General features: G+C 42.2%; 1 protein-coding gene and 1 non-coding gene across 2 annotated transcripts in view; one reads left to right on the top strand and one right to left on the bottom strand.

Annotated features, from left to right (window-relative positions):
• Window positions 1-835: 835 nt before the first annotated feature.
• Window positions 836-941, bottom strand: LOC120226903. Its single transcript, XR_005527117.1, has one exon. It is a non-coding gene; the product is annotated as a U6 spliceosomal RNA (small nuclear RNA).
• Window positions 942-1,651: 710 nt separating this feature from the next.
• LOC120226902 (histone-lysine N-methyltransferase PRDM9-like) overlaps window positions 1,652-13,854 on the top strand; it is a 15,728-nt gene continuing 3,525 nt past the window's right edge. Inside the window, exons 1-11 of the mRNA XM_039225077.1 lie at window positions 1,652-1,739; window positions 1,953-1,962; window positions 3,367-3,425; window positions 3,832-3,948; window positions 4,259-4,366; window positions 7,367-7,416; window positions 10,161-10,313; window positions 10,960-11,059; window positions 11,291-11,562; window positions 11,962-12,029; window positions 13,432-13,625. Coding sequence (XP_039081008.1) covers window positions 1,652-1,739; window positions 1,953-1,962; window positions 3,367-3,425; window positions 3,832-3,948; window positions 4,259-4,366; window positions 7,367-7,416; window positions 10,161-10,313; window positions 10,960-11,059; window positions 11,291-11,562; window positions 11,962-12,029; window positions 13,432-13,625 — 1,219 coding nt within the window. The remainder of the gene's footprint in view (window positions 1,740-1,952; window positions 1,963-3,366; window positions 3,426-3,831; window positions 3,949-4,258; window positions 4,367-7,366; window positions 7,417-10,160; window positions 10,314-10,959; window positions 11,060-11,290; window positions 11,563-11,961; window positions 12,030-13,431; window positions 13,626-13,854) is intronic.

Raw genomic sequence — 13,854 nt, 5'->3', positions numbered from 1 at the left:
AGTTTTATATTTAAGGTTCACACTGAGCACTTGAAGATCAAGCTTTTGCCTTTTTAAAGTCTCCTGTTTCGCCTGGGTAGCTCAGTTGGTAAAGCTTCCGAATCTTGATTTCAGCTCAGGTCATAATCTCATAGTTCCCTGGGTTGGAACACCATCCCCACCCCCATCAGGCTCTGTGCTGCCAGTGCTGAGCCTGTTTGCGATTCTCTCTCTCCCTCTTTCTCTGCCCCTCCCTACTCATTCTCACCTCACTCTCTCTCTCTCAAAATAAATGAACATTAAAAAGAAAGTCTCATGCTTGTTTGAGCAGCAAAGCCAACAACAGGGACCACATGGATGCTCCTGCATAAGATCTACTAGCAACTCTGAGCTGACCAGTCACGGTAGAAACACCACCCAAAACATCTGCAGGCACACAGATGGTCTCCCAGTTTCTAAAAAAATCCCCCACGCTTTCACTGTTCCCTCTCCTCTCAACACCATTCTTGCAGGAACCAGAGAGGTTTGTGGACCCTTAAAGTTCTGCTCGGAATTTCCTTCATGACAGCACGGGGAGCAGTCCACTTACCTGGGTGACCTTGCCTGGCGTCTTAGAGTCCTTCCTTGGTAAGAAGGCTTACTTCATGTACAAGAAAATCATGTTATATTTCTGTGATCAAAACTTCGTAAGGGCCAGAAACACTCTTTCCATTTAATCATCCGAAAAACCAGTGCCTACTCACCCTGTGGACCCACTGTCCTGTATTTGTTGCCTCTGTTTTATGCAAAATACTTGAATTTTTTTCAGTATTTTTTAAATTTTACTTATGCCTTCTTACTTCTCTTGACTTTTAAAAAAAATTTACAATGCTTCAAAATTTTGCGTGTCATCCTTGCACAGGGACCATGCTAATCTTCTCTGTATTGTTCCCGTTGTAGTGTATGTGCTGCCAAGTGAGCACTACTTCTGATGACTTTTGGACCTACATTATTTAAACATGCCTATTACTCATGAATGCCACTTCTACTTTTAGTTTAAGAATTTGACTCTTGAGTTCTAATATACTTACTATTCCAATTCTTGGGTTTAAATCTTTGAGCCGTATAGGTTTTATTTGGTGTTTCTACATATTCTCATTAGACAAACTTAATTACACAGTAGTTCCCTGAATGTAATGCGATATTCACTATATATTAAGGGGTCATACAGCTCTTGCTAAAAGTGGATTTTACAAGGAAGGGGACAGATGGGCCTAGGAGAGCCTTCCAGAGTCTGATAAAAGTCTGATAGAGCAAAGAATCTTTGCCAGGACACAGGATGGCTAGATGCACCCTGTAGACCTGCCGTCGGCTCAATGCTCCAAACTCAGCCTGAGCTGCAGGATGCCCGGCGCGATCTCCAGCCCGGCGCCTCCTTCACCAACGCCCGGGCACGGAAGGGAAGTACTGCTCACGTGGAGGAAACTTCTTGACAGACACGCGCTTGACTCAGAGCAGCCAATCCCCGCGGGGTGGGGCGGGAGCATCCAGGAGCCGTGTTCGGCCAATGACTGACACACACAGCTCGCCCTACGCTCCGCCCCATCAGNTCTGATAAAAGTCTGATAGAGCAAAGAATCTTTGCCAGGACACAGGATGGCTAGATGCACCCTGTAGACCTGCCGTCGGCTCAATGCTCCAAACTCAGCCTGAGCTGCAGGATGCCCGGCGCGATCTCCAGCCCGGCGCCTCCTTCACCAACGCCCGGGCACGGAAGGGAAGTACTGCTCACGTGGAGGAAACTTCTTGACAGACACGCGCTAGACTCAGAGCAGCCAATCCCCGCGGGGTGGGGCGGGAGCATCCAGGAGCCGTGTTCGGCCAATGACTGACACACACAGCTCGCCCTACGCTCCGCCCCATCAGGCCCCTCCTGACCTCCAATTGGCGGGAGCGCTTTGGTTGCAGCGCTGATTGGTGGCTTCGCCTGACAGGGCGGTACAAGTGAGTATCTCGCCCTGGGCTGTGTCTCCAGTCTCAGTCAGGAGGCAGCGCACGGGGGCTCCGGGGAAGCCTCCAGACTGGGACCCGCGAGAGGGAGGCTAGATAGACTGACGAAAACACCGAGGACTTTGCCATGCCGCATGAAACCCTGATTTCTGAGACCTTCACCTTTACCCAGGGTAAACCCTGATTCTGAGACCTTCAAATCCCACCTGGAAGACCTTAGATCCCCTCACCCTGAGAGGCTCCAACGCCCCTCAGCCTCAAAGGACACCAAATCCCGCCGCCGTCAGGGACCCCAAATCCCCTAACTTCGTGGAACCTCACATCTCCTCAGCGTTAGACCCCAAAGAAGCTCAGCTGCAGAAACTTCATATCACATCACCCAGAGAAACGCTAAATCCCCAATTCTTAGACCCCCAAATATCCTGAGTAATGCAAGTTGCCCTCAGCCTGAGACACTCCTGAAACCCTCAGCCTGAGGAGCCTGAAATGGAGCACCCACAGAGAGAACAAATTTCCCCAACCTCAGAGGCCCTGAACAACGTCTGCCTGTGAACTCTTAAATCCCTTCAGCATCAAAGTCTCCAAATAACCTCAATGCCAGAAAACCTAAAGCCCATTACTAAGAGACTTGAAATCTCCTCAGAATGAGACTTAAAATTTCTTCACTCTCAAAGATCCCAAATCCTCTCAACCTGAGCATTCTAAATCTTTTCAGTCAGAAAGACCCCAAATCTTGTCCTGAGAGACTGCCAATATCCTCATCCTGAGGCCCCAAATCCCCTTGATGTAAGAAACCCCAATTCCCTCAGCCTGCCTGAGACCAAATCTCCTTACCCTGAAACGATCTCTGTCCCTTAGAGATTGAGCCTGTCTATACAAGATTTTTCCAGAATTCCCAGGTGGACATCCCAAGAAGCACTTCTTTGAGAAATATTCACTTCCTCTCCCTGGAACGGCCCCGCACTCAGGGGCCTCCAGGCCTCCTTGGTACTCCTCTGGCCTTGCACCTCAGGACTCTCATCAAACACCCACAGCCACATCCCTTTGCGCCTTTCCTCATATGGGCTAAGCTGCAGTTGAATAAAAGAAACAAAATCTAGCCCACATTAAAATGGCCTGTAGTTGTTAGTAGAGATTCTCCATCCCATCAACACCTGAAGGTTTCCCCTGCTTCTTTTAATTCTCCCTGGGATGCCCACATCTCCTGTCCTGGATACCCCGCCCCAATGGAGAAAACAGATATGGCTCTGGGCAGTGGTCTGCACTGTCACCCCTTCTCAGAATCTTCTCCTTCCACAGGTGCCTTGGCCTTAGGACAGAGAGACTCATGGAGCCATTGCCAGCCTCATAGTCAGAGTTGGACCAGCCTGTAGTTCCCAGCACCATTAGCCTCCACAGGTTCCCGGAGGTTACCATTGATAGAAAGTCAAGAACAAGATGGAAGCCCATGGTGAGAGGTGTGGGAGAAGCTGGATTCCAAGCTTCTTGAAGAGGATGAAGAGAGGGGCCTGGTGACCAGGAGCTGGTCCTTAGGGGATCGCAGACCCTTGGCTTACACCAGTGAATGTACACAGGATAAAGGGCACTCGTTCCTTTATGGGACATTGGTGGGAGAGGGGGGTACACAGGACAGTAGCATCAGCAATTTCCCTTTATCAAGAGAGAGCTAGTAAAATGCTTAGTGTTTGTTCAGTTAATCAGGACACCATCAAGAAGGACAGAAACCCTCTACCCTTGTTTAACAGAGAGCACCCAGGAAGCAGGGTACACACTGCATACAAGGTGGAGGAGAAGGCCTAGCTCTAAGTTCTGATTTCCATTAGTAAGTCACTGATGGAATCTCTTATTTTCTCTAGGCCAAAGATGCTTTCAAAGACATTTCCATATACTTCTCCAAGGAAGAATGGACAGAGATGGGAGACTGGGAGAAAATCCGATACAGAAATGTGAAAAGGAATTATGAAGCACTGATTATTATAGGTAACCAGAAGTGCTGGGTGCTGATGAGTCTGGGAAACATGAAACAGGTTTTCAGTCCCTGTTTGCCTCTCAGGCAGCTCTCTCTGATCACAGTTCCCTTCAGTGTGAAGACAAATCTGGAATGAAATTTTGTTCTCTTCTATCAGTGTAGGGCTTGCACTGGCAATGCACAGCTCATCTCTTGCCTTTTTCTAGACTCTCTCAGCCCATCCAATTGTGTTGCACTGACTGGGAGATGCACTTCATTGCCACTGCTTTGTTCCTCCTTCTAGCTCTTCCCTCTTAGGACAAGGATTTTGATTCTTTTCAGGTCTCAGAGCCCCTCGACCAGCTTTCATGTGTCACCGCAGGCAGGCCATCAAACCCCCAGTTGATGACACTGAGGATTCCAGTGAAGAATGGACGCCAAGGCAGCAAGGTAAGGGGCCAGGAAGATTTAGATGTTTCCTCCTGAAGCCCATGGCTTAGGTCTCAGCTGCATCTCAGGAGTTTAAATAAAAGGAAACTATCTACTCAAAAGCATAAATACAAGATGCAAAACAGAATATCACACAGTAAGAGGCTGTTCATATAAAATTTTAAAAATTATTTATTTCTAAGAGAGAGTGAGACAGTGTGAGAAGGCGAGGGTCAGAGAGAGAGGGAGGTACAGAATCTGAAGACAGGCTCCAGGCTCTTAGCTGTCAGCACAGAGCCCGACGCGGGACTCAAACCCACAAGCCGTGAGATCATGACCTGAGCCGAAGTCGGACGCTTAACCGACTGAACCACCCAGGCGCCTCTCATATAAAAATTTTAAATGTAGATTATATTATTTATAAATAGTGGCAAATGTATCAAAATCTGAACATGAAAAAGAAACGCCAAATTCAGAATAGTTATCATAAGAGAAGAAACAATGGGTGGCAGGTGGCTTTGCTGTGTCTTGATTAGCTTTTTATTTGCTTTTATTTTTGTTTTTTTAATTTTAAAATAGAACTTAAAAGATATACATATAAAAATTAAAAGATAGAAAGATAGAAAGTTTTGGCAGAATGTTGAGAGAAGGCTGAATAGTGGTGAATGTATAGGTTTTCCAGTATAATTCTCCATACCTTTCTATATGTTTAAAATTTGTCATTCATTTTTTTGAAAAAAGTTTTTTTTTACTAAACATTGTTCGTTAATGAAAGAGAAGTTAAAGAAACCTTAATTAGACTGTAAGTCCACCAAAGGGCTTTCTAAAAGTAATGGCAGTTATTCTTATTATTCAATTATTGGATTAAATGTCTTAAAACAGAAAATGATTAACATATTAATGTAAAGATACACAGTTTTTATATATACTTAATCACACACATGATCTTCATACCCCAAAATGAATCAGATTCTTTGTCTTACTTCTGAAGATGATTTGAGATAATTACCTAGTCTCCCTGATCTTTCCCACATACCACTTACCAGAGACAGCATCAGGCAGACAACATGAAGTATGATCCTTACAAAATAGAACTGAGAAGCTCACTTCCTCTTTTGGTATTCAGACAAAAGAGTCTGGAAGAAGAGTCGATCTCCCTAAACTGGAGAAAGCAACTCGGATTAGGTCTATGATTCCATCTATGGATATCAGAGATTTGAAAACCCAGTGTGTGGTTGTTCACAAAGGTTTGACAAAAAAAGGAAGTCTTCATACAGAACACATAACCCATGGTTTACTATGCATCTACACAGCTTTATCTACCCTCAGCTAAAATTCCCACCCAGTCAATTTTATTTACTGTGGTTACAAAACATAATAATAACATAAATTTACCCTCTTAACAATGTTTAAGTATACAGCATAGTATTATTAACTACAAGCACATTACTGAACAATAGATTTTTAGAACTTTTTCATCTTGCATGACTGAAACTCTATACCCATTGAACAACTTTCTATTTTCTCTCCTCCTCCTTTCCCAACGGGCCCTGGAAACAACCATTCTATTTTCCATATTCATGAAATAGTTAACTCATATAAGTGGAATCATGTAGTATTTGTCTTCTGTGATATGTTTATATCAATTAGCATAATGTCCTCAAAGTCCATCCATGATGTAACATATAAAAGATGTTCTTCATTTTTAAGGCTGAATAATATTCCTCTGTGCGTGTGTGTGTGTGTGTGTGTGTGTATAATTTTCTTTATCCATTTATTTGTCGTTGGACATTTAGGTTGCTTCCACATCTTAGCTATTATGAATAATGCTGCAATGACCTTGAGTGTACAAATATTTTATCAAGATCCTTTTTCCAATTTTTATACACATACCCAGAAACTGGACTTCTAAATCATATGGCAGTTCTCTTTTTATTTAGTATCCTCCATGCTGTTTACCATAATACCTGCGACATTTCACATTCCTACAAATAGTGTGTAAGAGTTCCAATTTCTCCACATCTTTGACAATACTTGCTTTCATCTGGATTTTTTTTCATAGTGATCATACTAATAGGTATGAGATAATATCTCATTGCAGTTTTGATTTGCATTTCCCTGAGGATTAGTGATAATGGAGCATCTTTACTTTAAAAAAATTTTTAGTTTTCAGTGTTCAAAGGTTACACTTCTTTGATTAAGTTTGCTCCTAATTATTTCATTCCTTTAGTGCTATTATAAATAAGATTGTTCTTAATTTCTCTTTTGGACTGTTCACTGTTAGTACATACAAATGCAACTATTGTTTTTTTAGTGTTAATTCTGTATCCTGCAACTTTGCTGAATTTGTTTGTTAGTTTTGACAGATATTTGTGTGGAATCTTTTGGATTTTCTACATATAAGATCATGTCATATGTGAACAAACATGACTTTTCTTCTTGATTTCCAAATTAGATGTACTTTATTTCCTTTTTTTTTCCCTGTCTAATGCCCTGGCTAGGACTTCAAGTACTATGTTGAATAGAAGTTGTGAGAGTGGGCATCCTTGCCTTATTCTTGATCTTAGAGAAAACGCTTTCAATTTTAAACTGGAGAGTATGATGTCGGAGATAGACTTTTCATATATGGCCTTTATTATAGTGAGGTAATTTCTTTCCATTTGCAGCTTGTTGAGTTTTTTGGTAATGGAAGGTCAGTATATATGTATATACACACACACATACATATATATGTATACAGTATATATACATATATCACTATGTGTAACAGATGAGTTATGAACACAGGATGATGCATAAATGATAAATGAGGTTTGTCTATTTTTGTAACATTTTCAGAAAATTAGTTTGTCACCAGTAGCAGCACAGACTTTGATGATACTTCAAAAACCATTTTCCAATCACCCTTTGATAATCTTTGTACTCATCACTCCTTGGTTAAGAATTCTGTGTCTCTAGTGAGAATCTCTGGAGTTTAGAAACATTTACCAACTAAAACACTGATTTCTCATCACTTTATAGTCAAACCTTCTTGGATGACATTCAGAGTGGATCAGAGTAAACAACAGAAGGTAAGTATTTCCCAAATCCTGGTGACAAGAAAATCTCATGAATTTAAACACAGATAAGGGTAGGAGAATGCAGAGTATCCTGGGAACTGCTGCCTTCCTTTCCTGATCTCTTTAGCACAATATCCAGTATCATCATAACTTCAATAGTTAATTAGAACAGCAATAGGGGCACCTGGGTGGCTCAGTGGTTAAGCGTCCAACTTCAGCTCAGGTCATGATCTCAGGGTTCATGAGTTTGAGCCTCACGTCGGGCTCTGTGTTGACAGCTCAGAGCATGGAGCCTGCTTCAGATTCTGTGTCTCCCTCTCTCTCTGCCCCTCCCTTGCTCATGCTCTGTCTCTCTGTGTCTCTCAAAAATAAATAAACATTAAAAATTTTTAAAAAAGAACAGCAATAATATTAGCTATCACTTGTTTTATTTTCACTATACTTCAGACTTTATTTTAAGCATTTACATAAATAAACTCAAAGCTTACAACAACCCTATGAGGTAGGTACTGTAAATATCACCATTTATAGAGATTGAAACAAAGACATGTTTTATTATATACCTGAGATCCCAATACTAGTGGTAGTGCAATCTAATATCAAGCTCCTTTTCTAAACCACTTACAAGCTCATTAAAACTTGCATAGTTTTATAAAATTTTACATTATTCACTTGATTTTTTCAACCTCAGTTCTTTTCTAGTATGCTAAAATGAAAGATGAGCTAAGACACCCCTAAGTAAGAGAAGCTTACAAATATACTAGAATTTGTATACTGGATAGTCCTAGATTAAAGAGAGAGGATCCCCACCATCAGAGCTCCCATTTGATTTATTTATTTATTTATTTACTTACTTACTTACTTACTTACTTACTTACTTACTTATTTTAAGTGAGAGAGAGAGAGAATGAATCTCAAGCAGTTTCCATACCCAGCACAGAGCCCCACCACAGGGCTCGACCCCAGAACTCCAAGATCACCCTTGAGCCAAAATCAAGAGTCGGTCGCTCAACTGACTGAACCACCCAGACACCCCCAGAGCCTCCCATTCTAATAAGAGGAAGCATCTGAAACCCTGAGAACTTCTAGGTTTGATGACAGAAACAACATATAAAATGACTTAAAGGTTTCATATATGTTACATGATATTCTTTAGAAACTCACCTATCTGTGGGGCACCTGGGTGGCTCACTCAGTTAAGCATCAGACTCTTGATTTCAGCTCAGGGCATGATCTCACAGTTCATGAAAACTCATCACTGTCAGTGCAGAGCCTGGTTGGAATTCTGTCTCTCTCCCTGTCTCTCTGCCCCTCCCTGCTCACTCGCTCGCTAGCTCACTCTATCTCTCTCTCTGTCTCTCAAAAGTAAATAAATAAACTTAAGAAGAGAAAAAGAAACTCACCTGCCTGGAACTGACTTAAAATGTTCATACTTGTAGAACGAAGCAACGACTCGTTCCTCTGAGCTCTCATTAGGCAACTCTCATGTTGTTCAGAATCGTTTGGGTAGCCTGCCTCTGCTCTGCAGGCTCTTTCTTCTCAGAAGTCCCAGGCCCCACAGGGCTCCTGAATGTTTTCTGAGTGAGCAATTCCACATTTACAGATTACATTAGAAGTAAAAGGGTCAAGGAATGCTGAAAATAACATCTGTGATTTAGATTTTGAATATGGAGACAATTGAGAGGGTAAATTGATAGCAGGACCGCAACTCACATTCATACTGTATCAAATAGCTCATGAGACTATTTGATGATCATTAAAATATTTTCTGCTTACTATAACATTAAGAAATAGCATGTATACAGAACACCTGGCTGGCTCAGTTGAAAGAGCATGCGATTCTTGGTCTCGAGTCGTGTGTTCAAGCCCCATGTGGTCTATAGACATTACTTAAATAAATACAACTTTTTAAAAAGTTACCATGTATACCTGAAGAGAGCTAGCTGCTGGTACAACCTTATTCAAACACAATTGACAAGAACCAGCTAATCTAATTCCAAATATTCTTTCCTGGATACGGCAAGTGACAACTTTAGCATCCTTTTTTTTGTGTGTTTAGACACATTTCCTCCAACCCTTTCTTTGTTATCTTTCCTCTCTCTCTGCTCTGTCACCTCATTTTCCAGATGTGTGCAGTCCCTTCCACTTGTCTACATTTCCTCCTTCATTAAATGTCCACAAATTTGTAGATGACCCCTCTTTTTCTCTACCATCTTCTTTCACAGACCTTCTTAATTCTCCAGCTACTTTTCCCAAGTATTCTCCCTCCCTCTCACTTTTATGGAGAAATTTGAGAAAATATAAAGATAGAGAACCTTAAGCCATGGTTTCTAGTCTTGAATTCAATACCCACATATTCCTTTTTTTTTCCCTCTAGTATTCAGAATTCTCAGATATTTCCAAGTGTTGTTGAAGTATTAACCAAAGCTATTCTTTTTTGTTTTTTTATTTTTTTTAACATTTTATTTATTTCTGATAGAGAGAGAGTGTGTGTGTGAGCAGGGGAGGGTCAGAGAGAGAGAGAGACACAGAATCCGAAACAGGCTCCAGGCTCTGAGCTAGCTGCCAGCACAGAGCCCGACGCGGCGCTCGAACCCACCAACCGTGAGATCATGACCTGAGCCGAAGGTGGCCGCCTAACTGACTGAGCCACCCAGGTGCCCCTAACCGAAGCTATTCATGTGAAAACACATCATAAGCCTTACAGGACTAAAAAAATGCCTGTTGTCTTTTAATATGTGACTCTCACATTGAAGGGAATCCACAAGGTGCCATTAAGTAAGGAACCTAGCTTGAAGGAATTATCAGAAGCAGCAAAGTTGCTAAACACAAGTGGCTCAGAGCAGGGCCAGAAACCGTCCCTTTCTGGAGAAGCAAGTACCTCTGGACATTGCTCTAGACGAAAATTGGTAAGAAAAAAAATAATATAGGAACTTTGGTCCCTCTAAGTCCTCCAGAAACGTTGATGAATACAACCTATGTATGTGAAGTGGACTCTGGCTAGGCCTAGGTTAAAGCTAAACTAACCTGACACTTGTAGTTACCACTGAGGTCTTGGATAAATCTTATAAATTCTGTGAGCTCCTGAATGCTAATCTGTAAAGTGAAGATAAGAATGCATAGCTTATATATTGTTTGAAAGCATTAAATTAAACATTAAAGAATAGACACATGCAAGTTATCCAATAAATCACTCAGTGATAATAAAGACCATACTTTCTTGGTGTTGAATGCCCAGGACTTTGCTTGATGCCTAACGTGTAATGTGCCCTCAACAAATATTTTCAGAATGAAGAAACACGTGAATGAGCCATTTTCTAAGAGGAAAGATTATAAAGTTTAGCCTGATAATGGGAAAAAACTAAAATTGAATTAGCCATCTATAGTCAGTGTGGAGTCTTACTCTCTGAATTAAGAGTTTGGGCAATGGGGAGAGAGTATATAGAAGGGCAAGTAATACTTTATTAGATGAGATTTTGCATTTTCTGAAAAAAACAGGGCACTAACACTCCAGACCCCACCAACCTCAATCACATACTCTTTTCCAACTCAGAGCTCAGGAGAAGGGAGATTGAAGTGAAGATGTATAGTCTACGAGAAAGAAAGGGCTTTGCATACCAAGAAGTCAGCGAGCCCCAGGATGATGACTACCTCTGTAAGTGACCATCTTGGCCCACTCTCAAAGTTGTTCTCTCCTGGTACAATAACTTCGTCAAACAGTCTCCATACCCAGCACGGGTATGGAGGTCCCCAAATCATCCCCTTCCTCTAGTGACTGGGAGTATAGGATAGAGGCTAAATGATGTGTGTCGAGCTCATTCTGAAGCTACTTAAATGCAGGAACATGCACTAACTCTTTCCTAATCCCTGTTGCTCTCACTTCCAGATTGTGAGAAGTGTCAGAATTTCTTCATTGACAGCTGTGCTGCTCATGGGCCCGCTACATTTGTAAAGGACAATGCAGTGGACAAGGGGCATCCCAACCGCTCAGCCCTCACTCTGCCCCCTGGTCTGAGAATCAGACCATCGAGCATCCCTGAGGCTGGGCTTGGAGTATGGAATGAAGCATCTGATCTACCACTGGGTATACACTTTGGCCCTTATGAGGGCCAGATCACTGAAGATGAAGAGGCAGCCAACAGTGGATACTCCTGGCTGGTGAGAATCATCTACCTCTTCCCCTGTCCTCTGGTTTCCCACATCCCTGCTGTGGATTGGTAGGATATCACCCTCTACATGGAAGAGAATAATACAGTTAGTTCTGGGTGCTGAGTAGGCTTTGCATGAACCTGGTGTTCCTACTTAAAGATCAGAGGGTAAGAAGGAGCATAGTGGCACAGACACGCTTCCGGGACCCCTGCTCTGAGTTGACAAAGCAACCCAGATGTGTAGACAATGACGAAAGAGCACATCCTGTGGTCACCCTGGGGACTGATTCCATACAGGCTGAAAGACACTGACCACAGGAGAGTAAAATAATCCCTCTGTTACCTCCCTCCCTGACACACACCAAACAAACAAACAAACAAATATTTAATTTCTCTTTCTCAAACTCAGATGACCAAAGGGAGAAACTGCTACAAGTATGTGGATGGAACGGATAACTCTTGGGCCAACTGGATGAGGTAAGGCCAATAGGGCTCAGGGATCCAGAGAGGACATTCACCTCTCACAAACCTATGTTCCTTTCCTTCTCATCATGTCTCTCTCAATGGCCTCCCTCAATCCTCTGTTCCTCTTTTTTCTCCATGTAATGCTCTTTCATTTCAAGAGAAGTTTATGGGGAAAAGGAGATATGAATATAGTATATATCCTCAAAATATGCTAGACAAAATTTGGACACTGGAAAAACCCCCGAGGAGCCTAAATTCATCAGGAACACTGGATTCACACTTTAATTTATCTGATCAACATTTATAAGCATTTACTGTGTTCCAGTTTAGACAATGGAATCCATTAGTTAAACATATTTTACAACCCATGTCCTGTGGAAGACATAATGCAGATAGATAGTAGACACTTGAGTTTAAGAATATTTAACTATAGGGGAGCCTGGGTGGCTCAGTTGGTTAAGCGTCCGACTTCAGCTCAGGTCATGATCTCACAGTTCGTGGGTTCGAGCCCCACGTCGGGCTCTGTGCTAACAGCTAGCTCAGAGCCTGGAGCCTGCTTCAGATTCTGTGTCTCCGTCTCTCTCTGACCCTCCCCTGCTCATGCTATCTCTCTCTCTCAAAAATAAAAAAAAAAAACATTTAACTATTTTCCCTATTTTTCAAGAGGTATACAGTAGAGAGATAGCCTTAAACAAGGGATCTTTAATATGTGAGGGCAACAGCTCTTCTAGTCTCATTTCTAATAGAACTGGGCTCTGAAGCCTGTATAGGAAGGGACTGCAGTATGGCCACAGGCCTCTGTGCTTCATGACCCACCCTGTTTCCTTGAGGGGCTCTCATTTTATCAGGGGATGCAGTATGTAAATAAAATATTGCTTTTCTTTGTCATTTTTCTAAGTCAAAGAAAGCTCCAAGCTTCTATGAGAACTCAGGGGAGGCAAGTGAATGGTACCTCAGATACAGTGTAGGGAGAATTGAAGAAAGCTCTCTCAAAGGAAGACAGCCACACTTGGGCTGAGTGTGGAATGATGTCTGTTTATCTGGAAGCAGAGTCCACGGTCAAGCATCAAGTTCTATGGTATAAAAGAGAACTTAATTTAGAGTTTAGAGAAACAAAAGGTCACTGGGTTTTGTGACCAATTAAGGTGGCAGTAAGTCTGGAATTGGGATTTGGAAAATGGTTAATCAAGCAAGGGGAAAAGCATTAGAGGAAGGCTGAGGGAAGGAAGCTGAACTTAGATATGGGAATTCATATGATACTGTGAGGGAGACTTAAGTATGAACAGAAGGTTCCTGAGGAGTTGGGGAATGGGCGGCATCACAGCATGGAGGCCTTGAGCACTGGGGCAGATCTGACACATAACGGGAACTTATCTCCTGTGGTTCTCTTTCCCTCTCCCTGCCTCAATCCCAGGTATGTGAACTGTGCTAGGGATGAGGAGGAGCAGAACCTGGTGGCTTTTCAATATCACAGGCAGATCTTCTACCGAACCTGCTGGGTCATCAAGCCAGGCTGTGAACTGCTGGTCTGGTACGGGGACGAGTATGGCCAGAAGCTGGGCATCAAGTGGAGAAGCAAGTGGAAGAGCGAGCTCTCAGCAGGGAAAGGTGGGCGCCACTGCTCTTCAAAACAGAGAAAAGAAAGAATTCTTCTTGGCAGTTTCCATGTCCGACTCTCAAGTAGAGTAAAATCTGGTCTAAAATCAGTAAGATTGCAATTCAGATGCTTCAGAAATAAGGCGTCATTTCATATGCATTGGACTCTTAGAAATAATTTAAGTTTTTCATTTTTGTTATGATTTTTTAAATACTTCATGCATAAAATATGTAACAGAAT

The sequence above is a fragment of the Hyaena hyaena genome, unplaced genomic scaffold, assembly GCF_003009895.1.
Source record: "Hyaena hyaena isolate Hyena2069 unplaced genomic scaffold, ASM300989v1 scaffold_1943, whole genome shotgun sequence".
Taxonomy (NCBI): Eukaryota; Metazoa; Chordata; class Mammalia; order Carnivora; family Hyaenidae; genus Hyaena; species Hyaena hyaena.
The sequence above is the reverse complement of the archived record's forward strand: the minus strand, read 5'-3'. Positions and strand labels throughout refer to the sequence as shown.